Source organism: Meles meles, chromosome 14 (genome assembly GCF_922984935.1).
Source record: "Meles meles chromosome 14, mMelMel3.1 paternal haplotype, whole genome shotgun sequence".
NCBI classification, from domain to species: Eukaryota; Metazoa; Chordata; class Mammalia; order Carnivora; family Mustelidae; genus Meles; species Meles meles.
The window spans coordinates 24,607,384-24,623,572 of NC_060079.1; the positions used below are offsets into that span (position 1 = coordinate 24,607,384).

Here is a 16,189-nt window from a genome sequence, read left to right on the forward strand (position 1 = left end):
AAAAAAATAAAAAAAACAGTCTATTCTACCTCTACTTTTAGGTACTCCCTTTTCCCTTGATCTCCTTATCTTTTTTTTACTTTACATTCCAGCCTTTGGCATAGGCTCATATTTTGTTTGTGTGTCTGTGTGTCTGTGTGTCTTTGAAATATAGCATATATATAAAAATTACGATTAAATATGTACAGGCCTGTACAACTACCACCCAAAGCAAAAACAAAACTGTCGGTTGTTTGGATTTGACTTTATGGAATTGTCATGGGAAATTGTGCCCATACACTTTGGAGCCAAATAGATGTTGGTTTAAATGGAGAGTTTGCTATGACCAAAACCCAAGTGACTTTTGAGCCTCAGATACCTCATCAGTAAAAATTAGTTAGTTGTAAGGAATGGAAATAATATACACAAAACACTACAGTATCAGACTTACAGTAAATGCTCATTTATTGTTTACTTACTACACATTATTTTTCTATATCTTCTTTTTTCTTTTTTTTTTTTTGAATGTGATCTTAGAATACTCCCTGCTTTATAATTTTATTTTTTATATCTCACTGTTTTCTCACTTAAGGGCCTAATTTCCAGTATTTTGCCAAGCTACCTGGACTAGCTTAATAGATTAACCCAAAAACACTTTCTTCTTCCAGCCAAGAACAACATAAACTCATCATCTTTGATCTTATTGTCTTTTTGCTTCTTCTCTGCCTCTGATTCCCTGACTTCACCAAAATTCATCATGTAGTTCTTATCTGCTACTCCATTTTCTTACTGCCCCCCCCCCTTTTTTTTAACCTCACTGCTTGTTCTGTCTGTGACATTTATTCTCTTTAAAATCTTTTTCCTTCTTGGATTTCTCTAACCTTATTACTAACAACCTTACTTTCTTTGATATTTATAGAGCTTTCTTCTAAGTCCCTAACCTTCGGCTTTCAGTTTTTCCCCACTACCACCCCCTCCCACCTTGGTATTCTGTTTAAAGGAACTTATATTCTTTCAGCCATCTATCCTAACTTGATGTATATAATTTACTTTCCATCAGCCTTTAACCTTTTTTATCCATTCTACATACCATGGACTCCAACATTATTTTCTTTACTCTCCTTTTCAGTAGCCCTCTATATTAGTATGTCTATAGAATAATTTCAAGTTTTGAAGCTTGGGATTTGAGTTCTACTCCCCTTCACCACCCCAGCACCCTGACCATACACACATACTTGATAACCTACCCTTTCCAGTTTCATCCCTTGTTAAATTTCTGCATGCTTTCTTAGCTTCCACTCTCTTGATCTATTCCTTGTCACCTGTACAAATCATGGTCATCCCACCCATGATACTTTTATTTGTATTTCCAGCTGTTAGTGCCTTTCTTTCATTATCTGCCTGAAAATCTAGTTCAGTTTTCACTTTCTGTGTGAGGTCTTTGATCATAATGCTAAACTGTAAAAATCTCATCTTTTCAGTAAAATTATGCAACCTTGTAATTCTCCAGAATGTAAAGCATATGATGTAGTGGATCAGATGGGGTCTCAGCTTTAAGACCAGTCTAGAGACTATAACAGTATTCAATTGAAATGGCGAGGGCCTCAACTAGTACAGTGATTTTAAGAGTGATGCTATAAATATAAGAAATATTTAGGGTGTAAAATCAACATGACTTTTTGATTAGATGTTTACGGGAAAGGAAGGAGTCAAAGAAAATAAGGACTGGCTAAATGTTGTGACTACCAGTGGGGATAAACAAGTAGGTTTATATTGTCTGACTTTGGAAGCCAGTGAGACAGTAGCCGATTGGATATAACAAGGTGAAATTCAAGGACAGGGTAAAGAATAACTGTATAGGTCTGTGGGTCCTAAATTTAACTGGTAGTTACTGTGTCTCAAGATTTTTTATTGTGTTTTACAGTCCTTCATTACAGTTTGAAGCTGCTTGGGCGTTAACTAATATAGCATCAGGAACTTCTGCACAGACTCAGGCTGTTGTACAGTCTAGTAAGTAAATTAACATCCTTACTTGCTGGGAGTTTTTAAAAAATAAAGGCAAGGAAGTGGAGTTTTATTGTAAAGACTGAATTTTTTACAACATTTTAAACTAGTGAATTTTATGAGTTTCTTTTGATGGTTGCTATCTTTCCCATAGCTATCATTAATCTATCACTAAATAATTTTAATTGTGGCTACTAAAAAGTGAACTTAGTTTTATCTTTTTGGGTAGAGACCATCTCTTAACAACAGGTTTTATATTTTCCGTTTCTAGTAGCTCCAATGTGCTGAGTAGCTTACGCCTTTTAACTTGTAACATACAGTTTTAAAATTTTGCCCACCTCAGGATGGGCTAACTATGATTTGTGTGTTGATCCAAACTGACAAAAAAAAAAACTTTGAAAAAATTAGATGTCACCAAGTACTCTTAATGTGTAGGTTAAGAAAACTGGCTTTAGGTGTCCCTGGAGATGATTTTAATGATAAGTAGTATATGATACAGCAATAAATTACATTGAATCTGTTAGTGAAAATACCAGTCTCTTTCAGATATTTCAAAGGAGAACATTCCCAGTTAGGTATTAGTTGTACCAGAAAGGTAGCAGGTTTTAGACAAGAACCTTTAATAGAGACTAGGAGGTATAATTTAATAACAATGTTTTATTTGCATGTTTAATTTTTTGGTTACTTTCTGTTTGTGATACTGGTAAATGATACTGGTCTTCTATTTATAGAGGTGATAAAATTAGTTAAATTACTAATGTGAAGTCAGTTGAAATTCATACATTGCTGGTAGCAATGGTGTGGCTTCTCTGGAGAAACAGTTTATCAAAAGACTAATCATAGAGTTACCATATGGCCACTGTTGGGGCCACTACTAGGTGGACCCAACAGATATGAAAATGTGTCCACACAAAGACTTGTATAATATCGCAAACATGGAAGTAATCCCAGTATCCATTAACTGATATAAGTAGATGAACAGAATGTGTTCTATAATGGAATACTATTAGGCAAGAAAAAAGAATGAAACATTGATATGTGCTATATACAGATGAACCTCAAAAACACTATGCTAATTAAAGAAGCCAAACCAGAAAAAAACCCCACATATTAATACAATTTCATCTGTATAAAATGTCCAAACTCTGAAAATCTGTAGAGACAGAAAGCAAATTAAATGGCTGCCTAAACCTGGAGGAGTGGGCAGTAGGACTGCTGTGGATATATGGCATTCTTTTGGGGTTGAAGGACATGTAAAATTAAATTGTAGCTATAACTGTACAACTCTGTATAAATACTAAAAACCACTGAATTGTGCACTTAAACAGATATATGTATATAAATTATATCTCAATAAAGCTGTTAAAAGTTGATTTTAGTATAACTGTTAAGTAAGTAATACAGGTAGTGCAGAGATACAACAAAAAATCCTGGAAGTAGTACACAGTTGACTGAAATTTAAGAAAAAGTGATCTGGCTTATATTTAGTTTCCTACGTGGAGTGAGTATGATACCAGTGTTTTACATTACACTTATATTAACGTGTAAATTATGTAAGAGTAAAGATTATAATGATAAATTATTTTAATTTATAAGATAAGCCAGATAGGGGAATGATCAGTTCTTTAGATAAACTCCCATATCAGCAATTGGGATCTATTGACTGAAGTATTATATTCTAAGTTTATGTGTTTGGGGGGAATCTTTTTTTTTTTTAATGCCTTAAAGGAAAAATTTCATGTTGCTGTTTTCTTTTAGTTAATGATATATAATAGCAACTTGTAAATCTTGTCAATAAGTGTGTTACTTGAATATTACTAGGGGAAAATACTAAAATGAACGTTTTTTATGGTAATGTTATTTGCCACATTTATTCATTCAATGAACTGTAATTGGGTAACCATAGTATGCCGGGCTCTGTATATTTTATCGACTTATTTAGTCTGAAATCTATAAACTCTTAAACATTTTGCAGTATCAATATTTGTTTTTATTATAGATGCCGTACCTCTTTTTTTGAGACTTCTCCATTCACCACATCAAAATGTTTGTGAACAAGCGGTATGGGCTTTGGGAAACATAATAGGTAAGTTGGATTTAGGTTTAAAAAGACTCTAATTAAGAATCTTAATTAACTTTTTTCCTACATTGGCATAGCCATTACATCCTATGTTTCCTCTAATTTTAATGTGGGTTGACTATCTTCTTGCCTCATAAATACTAACTTAAGGTGATAATGCAATTTGCTATCAGGATCTGTAGGTTAAATTTGTGTTCTCCAAATCAAAATCTAGAGAAAGAGCAAAACTTGATGCCCTTGACTAATGGTGAGGAAACATAGAACATCAGTGTCCCAACATGAGCCATTGCATACATTTCAGACTTTCTCATCCTGAATGTAATTTTTTTTTTAAATACAATTTTCATTTCTGTAGGTGATGGTCCTCAATGTAGAGATTATGTCATATCACTGGGAGTTGTCAAACCTCTTCTGTCCTTCATCAATCCCTCCATTCCCATCACCTTCCTTCGGAACGTCACATGGGTCATTGTCAATCTCTGCAGGAATAAGGACCCCCCACCGCCTATGGAGACAGTTCAGGAGGTAAATGAAGAATTGCAAAGCCCAGATGGTATATTTTCCCTATGTTTATGCTTTAGATTTTCATTCAGGGAATGAAATAATGCATATACTTCATTGCAAGTATGAGATCTTTGAAGTAACATATCGTATTTAATTTTTGACTCCTGTGAAATGAAAGTTGAGTATCTTATGGCATCTCACAAAATGTTCATCCACCCTAATTCTTATTTTTTATTGACTATTTTCATGAAAAAACAACTTTCAAAAAGAAAAATACAAAAGGAGAAAACCAAATCTCAGCAGTTTTTTTACTACATTGCATTGTTGGTTTATTACTAAAAAAAAAAAGGGATTGCTACAAATAAAACTGGTGTACTTACATGTAAATGTTCTCGAATGAATTTACATTAAGTCCAATTGAAATTTCTCTAGATTTCTGACAAAATCAGTGTTCTTAAGTGTGTGACATATTTTGTGTTAAATCTACAATTAAAGTAAAAACTTTTCTATCTACATTTAAGTTGTAAATGGATCTGAGTATTTTAAGTTTTTGAAAAATCCTATGCAACCTTTAATCACTTGACTGTCAAAAAATGTTAACTGTGAACCTTTGTAATAGACATCTTCACCAGTTTCTTTGTTTTGCTGTTAGAGAAAGGGTACTTAGTGTGATTCCCTCACACCCCCACTTCTTCCCTCCCAGATTAAAAGGAAAAAAAAAAAAGATATGTAAGGCCTGAATTCAGCAAACTATATACTTTGTACTGGTTATAATTTTCTTGACTAAATCTGAAATCAGAAACTTTAATTTGACTGAAGTAGCTAATTAAATAAAATCTTACCTTATTCTTTAAGCAGGTAAGTGAGATGACATTTTTAAGAATAGCTTTTTTCTTAGGGGCACCTGACTGTCTCAGTCGATAAAGCATGTGACTCTTGATCTTGGGGTTGTAAGTTTGAGCCCCACGTTGAGTACAGAGGTTACTTAAAAATAAAATCTTTACCAAAAAAAACACCTTTTTTTTTTTTTTAAAGATTTTATTTATTTGACAGATAGAGATCACAAGTAGGCAGAGAGGCAGGCAAAGAGAGATGGAGAAGCAGGCTCCCTGCTGAGCAGAGACTCCGATGCAGACTCCATCCTAGGACCCTGGGATCATGACCTGAGCCGAAGGCAGAGGCTTTAACCCACTGAGCCACCCAGGTGCCCCAGCTTTTTTTTTTTTAGCTAGCTGTATTGTATAATTGCATCTTCATTCTTTCCACTTGACATTATATGTTAGAAAGAAGGTTACAGAAAACAACTGTTTTTCCTTTAAGGTGCATTAATCTCTGCCAGACTTATTTGGATATTTTAATTGAATATCTGAACTATGTTCTTGGTTTTTTCAGATTGAACTGAAATCAGATTTTCACTTTCCTAATAGAGATTTAAACAAATTTACTGTTGTCTTTTCTTGCTTTGCAAGTAATATTTACTGCTTTTTGTATCAGTTTTTCATTTTTTACAAAGACGTATTCATCAACTCTAGTGTTATTTATTGTTTATCTTCTTTCCTCAGATTTTGCCAGCATTATGTGTCCTCATATATCATACAGACATAAACGTAAGTAAAGTAGAATCTTAGATTTGGGATTTTGCTCTTGATGGGACTGGAAGGGTTATTTATTTTTTAGACTTTTGTAAGTGTCAGCATGTGTTTTATTAACTTGTGAAGCTTCCACAATGTTAACCTTTTTCAGAAATAGAATTAAGATTATATTAACTGTATATCTTAAATCATCCAGATAGCAAAAATGCGAACTTCAGGGGCGCCTGGGTGGCTCAGTGGGTTAAGCCGCTGCCTTCGGCTCAGGTCATGATCTCAGGGTCCTGGGATCGAGCCCCACATCAGGCTCTCTGCTCAGCGGAGAGCCTGCTACCTCCTTCTCTTTCTTCCTGCCTCTCTGCCTACTTGTGATCTCTGTCTGTCAAAAAAATAAAAAATCTTTTTAAAAAAAAAATGCGAACTTCAGAGAAATCTCACATATGTAATTATTTATCTGTGTCATTCATATTATTTTAAGTATCAATATTTATAAAGTGGTAAAAACTTTATAAAGCACCTTCATATTTCTTTAAACCTCATTAGTTGGTTAAGAGTCTGCTTGTCCCTTTCCATCCCCCCTCTTGCTCTGTCTCTCTCTTTGTCTCTAAGTAAATAAATCTTTTAAAAAAATAAATCTCTTTTGATACTTTTAATAGGATTGATTTTATGCCATCATTCTATAGAATAAGAAACTGGGCCTCAGGGAAAGATTAAATGATTCATCCAAGGTTGAAGAGCTTATAAGAATTAAAGTTGATGTTCAAAACAGAGATCTTCTTAAAAATCAAAAACAAAAAAAAACTGAGATCTTCCAATGGCAGATTTTGTGTGCTTTGTGTGAAACCACACTGCCTCCCAGGACAACCTTTGGAGGTATATAGTATTGAAGAATATCAAGTATTCTTTTTAAGTTTAAGTATTCTTTTAAAGTTCAAATGGAAAGGCATTTTCAGGTGATTTGGTCATTACGTGAGATTTAGTTAAGAATTTACTATATGTATTCTAGCAGATTTTTTTTTTTATTAAATAATCTGAAAACTCCCCTTAATGGAGCAAAGCAAAATGTTATTTTTCCATGGAGTAAAATAATGAATAAATTTCAGTGAATCTAGAATTGATTCTAGTGTTCATCTAACATTGATTTGGCTTCTCTTATTCCGGCTAAGCTCTCTTTCTGATTTGCTATTTGTTTCTGTTTTTATAATGCTGTCTTTGTTTACATACATATATAATAAAAATGTATGTATTTGCCAGAGCTATGTGTGTGATTTATCACTGGCATGAAGAAAATGCATTTGCTAACATTGCTAACATTGATCCACTTTTCTCTTACTCATTTTAGAACTTTAAAGCTCTTAGGAAGGAATGTTTTTGCAACTAAATAACTTGTCATCTGTGCCGTATTACCTGAAATGTCATAAAAATTAAGTGAAACCTGTTTAGTCATATACTGTCCTATTTTTAAAATGAATATAAACGTGACTTAGTAAAAGTGAAAAAAGTAAAACTATCTTAGCAACAAGAAGGAGTAAAATTATATCACAAAATGTATTTGTTGCTAAATTTATTTCTAAGCATTCCAACCGCAAGATTAGAGGTAAAATAAACAAAATATCCGATATTGGCACCAAGACTTTTGCCCAGGACATTATGGAATTGATTACAGCCAGATGAAATATTCTACCATCTATCGATGATCTTTACTTGAAAGCCAGGGGTATTGAGTTACAGGTATATTTGTCGAGTTGAACAAATACTCATGGATTAACTACTTAAGCTAAAATTGTGCTTTGAATTGTAGGCTCAAAGATAAAAAAGACATAGAGACCCTGCCTTCTAAGACCTTTACATTAGTAGCAGGTAAAAAGAGTTGGAAGGAATGAACTTTTGTTGACAAATTGCTATGCTGAATCTGTTACTGTAATTTCCTTCTACCTTACTGTGTCCTTATGTGATAAGTTTTAGTCTCCTATGTTATTGATAAAGAGTTTAAAATTCAGTAAAGTAAAATAACCTAAGGGCCTATATGATAAATAAGAGCCATAGCTGAGACTTGAAGCTACGTCCAGGCCCTGTGCGTTTTTTATAACATGATCCCATAAATACAGAATATGGTGTGAAAACAGAGCAAAAAAATAGAGGAATGACCAAAATGCTAATTATGAGAGTGCATGTTCTCTCTGGCAACCAGAAAGCTTCACTGAGAAAGTAACATTTGAAACTAGTATCATGTGGAGAAGGATGGTGGTAGAAGTGGCAACAGGGGTAACAAAGATGGATTATTTTAATAGCTAACATTAAGAGTCGAAAATGTGCGGGGCATTACTTTAAGCACTTTTCATATGTTAACTCATTTATTCTTTATTAAAATGAGATTGGTACCATCATTATCTCCCTCTTACAAATTTGGTAAAAGAGGCAGATAGTTAAATTATCTAATGTCATACAGCTGGGACAAGTAGTACTTTGTCAAGTTGAAAAGTCATTTCAGGCATATGAGGAAAGATAAGAAAGACTCAGGAACATACTTGGAGGGTTTGGAGAATACAGGTAGTCAGTAACCCAGCACATTTGTTCGGGAGTTAAGTTGCAGGGTTTTCAATCCTGTGTTGAACAGTTTTGGCTTTATCTTGTGATCAGTGGAGAGTCATTGAAGATTTTTAAATAGAGGAGTGATGTGCTTGTATCTGTTATGGTCAGATAACTGAGAAGTATGCAGGGTTTGGAATGGGGAAGGTATGAATGTAAATAGGCTTTTTTACCATCCTAATTGGTTTAAAGAAGTTGATGAAGGTCAAAGTTAGAAACAGTAATGATTAAGAGAGGAAAAGCTTGGGTGTTAAGATAAAATAAGTAGAACTTTGAGAGGAAAGGATCGAATTGAAGGAAAAGTAAAAATTACTTTGGTTTCTAATTTAGCAGTCCACATGGATAATAATGCCATAACCATAGAAGGAGTAAAGCAAAAGGATGAGACTGGTAGAGAAGGTTGATGAGTCGATTGTAGGGCAGACACATTGATTCTGATTTACTTGCAGTTCCTCCATAGCAGTTTTCCTCCTTATTCTAAGAAGGAAACTCAATATAGACTTGAGATTTAATCAGTATTTAAGGGATTTATGAAAATATGGAAAAAGGGCTAAAAGTTGAATTCTAAGAAATGCTCTGCATTTGAGTAGTGGCATCAAGGGAGCCAGCAAAGCAGTTGTTAAAACTAGAGAGATGAAAGAATAAATTATAAAAACAAAGAATAGGGGAAAATACTGCAGAAATTTAGCAGTTTCTGAATCACACATCATCTTATATACTACCTTAAGGGCCATATGTCCTTTTTATGTAGCTGATCACAAACCAAAGAATAATGGTCTAATTTGTATCCTGGTTTAATGATTCATATCATTAAGTGGAATGTAGATTTTAGGGGGAAGGTGGAGTTGGGAAGACAAATTGGTGGTGATTTTCTGGTGTGGATGAGAAAAAATTAGTACCAGTACTAGAGCTTAGATATCAGGAAGATAAGCGAAGACTCTAGAAATGTTTCAGTGATAAATTTGCTGGGGTTTGATATGGGTGGTAGGAAAAGAGGAAGTCATACCCATCTTTCTAATTTGAGTTTTAAGGTGTAGGACACAACAGAAATCAAGAATAGCAGGCAGAGGAATGAAACAGTAGGAGTGACTTGATTTATGAGACAATGACCAGTGAGAATGCTGAGGAATCTGGGTTGGGGTGTGGAGATAATTAGTTGGTTTATGGATTGCAATATGCCTATGTGATATTAGAAGAAAAACTAAATATTGACAGGACTAGAGACAAAATCTGGACTGATTCAGGTTAGTCTCTGTTTATTGTTCTTTAGTTAGTGTACTTCTTTTTATTTTATTATTGTGTTATGTTAGTCACCATAAAATACTCATTAGTTTTTGATGCAGTGTTCCAAGATTCATTGTTTATGTACAACACCCGGTGCCCTATGACCTGGCAATTGCACTACTAGGTATTTACCCTGAAGATACAGATGTAGTAAAAAGAAGGGCCATATGTACCCCAGTGTTCATAGCAGCAATGTCCACAATAGCCAAAGTGGAAAGGGCTGAGATGCCCTTCAACAGATGAATGGATAAAGAAGATGTGGTCCATATATACAATGGAATATTATGCCTCTTTCAGAAAGGATGAATACCCAACTTTTGCATCAACATGGACAGGACTGGAGGAGATTACGCTGAGTGAAATAAGTCAAGCAGAGAAATTCAATTATCATACGGTTTCATTTACTTGTGGACATAAGGAATAACATGGAGGACATTAGGAGAAGGAAAGGAAAAGTGAATTGGGAGAAATCCAAAGGGAGACGAAGCATCAGAGACTGTGGTCTCTGAGAAGCAAACTGAGGGTTTTAGAGGAAAAGGGAGTAGGGGGGTGGGTGAGCCTGGCAGTGGGTATTAAGGAGGGCACGGATTGCAGTTAGTGTGCTTCTTAAAGTTAATTTGCAGTTGCAGTGACTCTGTAGCATTTGGTTTTCCTACCCTTTTCAAAGTTGTTCATCCATGGCTTAACATGCCTAAACTATTTTGAGTGTTACCTAACTTTTGGTACAAATCTAGCTTATTGTATTGCTGATGCACATGAAATTAATCAGTTGTAGCAGATTGGTTATTGTAGAGACTTGATTGTTAGTGACACTTGATGATAAGCGTGTCAGGGATCCCTGAGACCACCCTCAGGTTCAATGAACTGCTAGAGTGAGTCACAGAAAACTGTTACACTCATGCGTGTAGTTTATTACAGCAAAAGGATACAGATTCATTTAGGGAAAAACTTAAGTTTTTTTCCTTTCTATATAGGGAAAATCCCAGCCCTTCCCATCTGTGTGTTCATCCTCTGTATGTTCTCCTTTACTACTCACATGGACTGCTTCACTTCCGACAAGTCTGGTTGCCAGATGTATAGGGGTTTTCCCCACAACAAAAGGCAAATCTCAGTGATACCATCTGGGTATCCTATAATTTAATTTGATTGTGACACGGTCTACCTAGAAAGAGTATCCGATCCCACGGGTTAAGCATTCATTTCTCTCAGGTCCCCCACCCCCACCCCAGCACTCACACTTCAGATGCCAGTTGCAAGCCCAGATTGTCACCTGTGCTTCTGACTAACTGGCTATAGATAGGAAGTTCCAGCAACCCTGTCCTTGAGTTCAGCTGGGTTAATTTGTTAAAGTGGCTCACAGAACTCAGGGTAACACATTCGCTGGTTTATTAAAGGAGATGATAAAGGATACAGGTGAAGAGATACAAAGAGCAAGATCTAGGAGGGCCCTAAGAGCAGGAGCTCTTTCCAGGAAGCTCACTGAATTTTGTACTATTGGGATTTTTATGCAGATTTCTTCATTAGGCATGATCCATTATTAACTCAATTTCCAGCCCTTCTCCCCTCTCTGGATAGGGCTGAAAACTCCAAATTTCTAATCAGGGCTTGGTCTTTCTGGCAACCAGCATCCATCCAAGAGCCTACCCAGAGTCATCTAAATAGAACAAAAGATGCTCCTAGTTCCCTTATTACTTAGGAGTTTATAAGAGTTTAGGAGTCCTGTGTCAGGGACAGGGTCAAAGGCAGATACTAGAACAAGAGGTGTTCCTAGTGCTCTTACTTCATAGGAAATTAGTTTTAGGAGCTCTGTGCCAGGACACAGTGCCAGGGGCAGTCACTTATATATGTAAATATTTATACTGTTTACGTGTGTGTATATATATATATATATATATATATATATATATATATATATGACAGTGCTTTATTTTCCCAGCAGCCATGAGTGACGCATATGAATACAGGAAATATTGCTAACCAAGAATCTCCTGAACTACAGTGTGCAGGGTATTTATGGGGAGTCAGTCATATAGGCATCAATAGCCTGCATGACTGTCCTTATCTACTCAGTCTCCATCCCCTCTGGAGGACAAACTGATACAGTGTCGCCCGCAACTTCAAACTAAAAGAGATATTCAACATAAAATCACATTGTTACATAAGCTATTTGCCCAAGATCTCAGGTATACAGTGTAATCAGACAGGATAATCCAAGAGCGCAGAGGTTATCTCAAAGGAGCTAATCAAGGGGAGGTCCTTCTTTGGAATGTGTAGGATGTGAGTACCCCTAGTCTTCTAAGTTACCCATTGCTGCATATAAGGATAAAGTATAAGTACACACTTGTAACCCAAGTTGGCTCTAGTTGGCTCTGAAGCATGTGTGAATTTGACATTCTGTAGACATTCCACAGATACCTAATCTTCTAGGAAATGCTATACATGTTAATAGCAGTCTTCTGTAACAGTGCCTAACAGGACATTATTTGTTAGCACATTTATTGGAGGTGACTTAGACCAATGAAGGTCTTTGAGCCGAGCTTACTCTTATTGGAAGACTTCGAGTTGCTGGAGATTTTCGTTTGGTTCATATGCCAGTTTTCAAGTTTATTATCTCGGAACTTAACCATGTAGAGTTGTTAGTCTTTTGCGTGTGTGCATATATGCCCTCTATTGTGTGTCTAGACATCAGCTTTCTAGCAGTCTTCAAGTATCTGATATACTAGCTGAAGTAAAAACTTTTAAAGCTTTCTAGCAGAGAAAAAAACAGGCATGCATAGTGAAAAATAATTAAAGTAGCCCAGGATTACTGAAGACTTTGTTGGCACATCATTAATCAAATGATTATTAGCTGGAAGAAGAGTATACTCATTGACTATTAGTCGCTGTAAAACCCAGATAGTTTAGCATTGAAATCAAGAAAAAGGGAAAACAGAGAAAAAAGAATAGTAGGGGGGAAGGTATAAATTAACAGAAGCAGCTTACAGGGAAAAGGCAACAAAAAGTAAAATTACAAGCATCAGAGACATAGAGCACTCGCCGTTAGGCTGATAATGGAGATGAAAAATACTGTTGTGGAGATCCCACTGAAAATTATTAATTGACCTCAGCTTAGAAGCCTTAAATATTTCATTTTTCTAGGTATCTGAATATTAGGAAAAAGTGGTCTTCTGCCAGTAGTATGTGCCACATGATGGAAAAAAAGGTTGCATTTTATTTAACAGCCTCCTAAAATACAGGCCAAGGCAACCAGTTTTGTGAACATGATTTAGTCAAACATACCATTATGGATAGGTATTCAGACTATATCCTGAATTTTGCAAATATAAATAATATAGCATTAAATAATCCTTGTGTATTTTCATATTATTGGAGATACTCTTGAGGATAAATCCCTAGAAACACGATTGCTAGGTGAATGCATTATAATTTTGTTATATACTGCCCAAATTCCTAGTCTTAGAGGCTGTGCTGTTTTGTATTATCCAACAGCATCATACAAAAGTGACTTTCTCCATAGCCTTGCAAATAGAATGTGATGTCACATTTTTTAATTTTTGCCAGTCTGATAGGTAAAAAACTGTGTATCAGTTTTGATTTGCATTTTTTAAAATAAGTGAAGTTGGACATGACTTCATATATTTAAGGGCCATTTTTACATCTTTACAAATAGCCTGTTTTCATTTATTGCCTGTTTTTCTATCAGATTTTTGTTCTTTTTCCTTAGCTTTCAAGAGTTCTTTATATATTAAGGATATTAGCTCTTTATTTTATTTTATTTATTCAGATAGCTTCCTAATTTGTCTTTTGCCTTAGCTTTTAAGAGTTCTTTATATATTAAGGGTATTAGCTCTTTATTTTATTTTATTTTATTTATTCAGATATCTTCCTAATTTGTCTTTTGTCATTGATACATTTTGCTATGCAGACTTTTTGCTCTTTATATAAATAAATTTATCAATCTCTTCTTTTGTTGAATCTAAATTCGTTTCCTAAGTTAATAGATTTTTTTATTATGTTAAGTGAATATCCATAAAATCCTATTTTGAGTGTTGACATCAAGAATGGGTATTGAGGGGCGCCTGGGTGGCTCAGTGGGTTAAGCCTCTGCCTTCGGCTCAGGTTATGATCTCAGGGTCCTGGGATCAAGCCCCACATCGGGTTCTCTGCTCAGCAGGGGGCCTGCTTCCCTTCCTCTCTCTCTGCTTGCCTCTCTGCCTGCTTGTGATTTCTCTCTGTCAAATAAATAAATAAAATCTTTAAAAAAAAAAAAAAAAAAAGAATGGGTATTGAGGGGGCACCTGGGTGGCTCAGTGAGTAAAAGCCTCTGCCTTCAGCTCAGGTCATGGACCCAGGGTCCTGGGATCAAGCCCCACATCGGGCTCTCTGCTCAGCAGGGAGCCTGCTTCCCCTCCTCTCTCTCTGCCTGCCTCTCTGCCTACTTGTGATCTCTGTCTGTCAAATAAATAAATAAAATCTTTAAAAAAAAAAAAAAAAGAATGGGTATTGAGGGGCACCTGGGTGGCTCAGTGGGTTAGAGCCTCTGCCTTCAGCTCAGGTCATGATCCCAGAGTCCCAGGGGCACCTGGATGGCTCAGTCAGTTAAGTTTCCAACTCTTGATTTCTACTCTAGTCATGATCTCAGGGTTTTGAGATTGAGGTCTGTGTCAGACTCCCCACTGGGTATGGAGCCTGCCTAAGTTTCTCTCTTTCCTTCTCCCCCTCACGTCCCCTTAAAAGAAGGAATGGGTGTTGAATTTTTCAGTGTCTGTGGAGATAACCAGGGTTTTTCTCCTTAAATTGGTTAATGTGACATATTGATGATATTTCTAAAATTGAACCATCTTTGCATTTCTTTTTTTTAAAATATTGATTGATTTTAAGCGGCTGGGAGAACATAGTGGGGGAGGGACAGAGAGAGAGAGAGAAAATCCCAAGTGGACTCCCCGCGGAACATGGAGTGCCATGCAGGGCTTGATCTCATGACTGCAAGATCATGACCTGAGCTGAAACCAAGAGTCAGATGTTCAACCAACTGAGCCACCCAGGAGACCCTCTTCTTTGCATTTCTTAAATAATTCCACCTGATCATCATACATTGCTTTCTTAGTGTGGTTTGGGATCCTGTTTGCTAATGTTTTATTTAGAATTTTTGTACCAGTATTCACGTAAGTGATACCAGTCTGCAGTTTTACTTTTATGCTATATTTATGAGGCATTAATATCATGTGGGTTTTTTTTTTTTTTTTTGCTTTTTAATTGAAGTTTAGGTATTAACATTATTGTTCTTTTTTTTTATGCTCTCAAACAATTTATATAACATTGGGTCTGTCTGATCTTTGAAGAATGGTAGTGTTGCCCTTGAAACTTTTGGGTCTTAGTACTTTGTGGGGTTAATTCCTTGATGATTTTCTTTATCTTTGCTATGGAAATTATCTTGCTTAAACTGTCTATCTTTTCTGAGGTCAATTTTTTATAAACTATTATCCTAGGAAATTAATTCATTTCATCTAGATTTTTAACTTTACTTCCATGCACTATTTACTGTTCTTTTATTTTTAGCCTTTTGAATTACTTAATTTTAGATGTGTGTCTTATACACAGCATAGAACTGGATTCTGTTTGGGGAGCCAATTTAAGAATCTTTTTACTGTTTTTTTTTTTTTTTTTAAGATTTTATTTATTTATTTGACAGAGAGAGAGATCACAAGTAGGCAGAGAGGCAGGTAGAGAGACAGGAGGAAGCAGGCTCCCCACCGAGCAGAGAGCCCCATGCGGGGCTCGATCCCAGGACCCTGAGATCATGACCTGAGCTGAAGGCAGAGGCTTAACCCACTGAGCCACCCAGGCGCCCCTGATTTGACAGTTTTAAATAGTATTTTTTGACTCCTGTCTAATAGCTATACAATAATTGAAGAGCTTATTCTGCTTTCTTTTCTCTTGCCTCATCCTCCCCTTTTTGAATCTGCTTATCTTTTGTCAAATTTAGGAAATTTTATGCCATTATTTCTTTAAATATTTTTTAGCTCCACTTCTCTTGGGACTCCTTTTTTTTTTTTTTAAAGATACATTTATTCAGCATCATGATCAGACTATTACATTTAGCAATCAGCAACATGGGTGCAAAAAAAAAAAAAAATCTACATTAAAACCCTCTGTTGGA

At 35.6% G+C, this 16,189-nt stretch overlaps 1 protein-coding gene across 1 annotated transcript in view; it reads left to right on the forward strand.

Annotated features, from left to right (window-relative positions):
* The window catches only part of KPNA3 (karyopherin subunit alpha 3), a 103,524-nt gene that overhangs the window by 70,759 nt on the left and 16,576 nt on the right, over positions 1–16,189 (forward strand). Inside the window, exons 7-10 of the mRNA XM_045978347.1 lie at positions 1,904–1,989; positions 3,983–4,069; positions 4,419–4,588; positions 6,130–6,174. Of these exons, the coding sequence (XP_045834303.1) occupies positions 1,904–1,989; positions 3,983–4,069; positions 4,419–4,588; positions 6,130–6,174 (388 nt within the window). The remainder of the gene's footprint in view (positions 1–1,903; positions 1,990–3,982; positions 4,070–4,418; positions 4,589–6,129; positions 6,175–16,189) is intronic.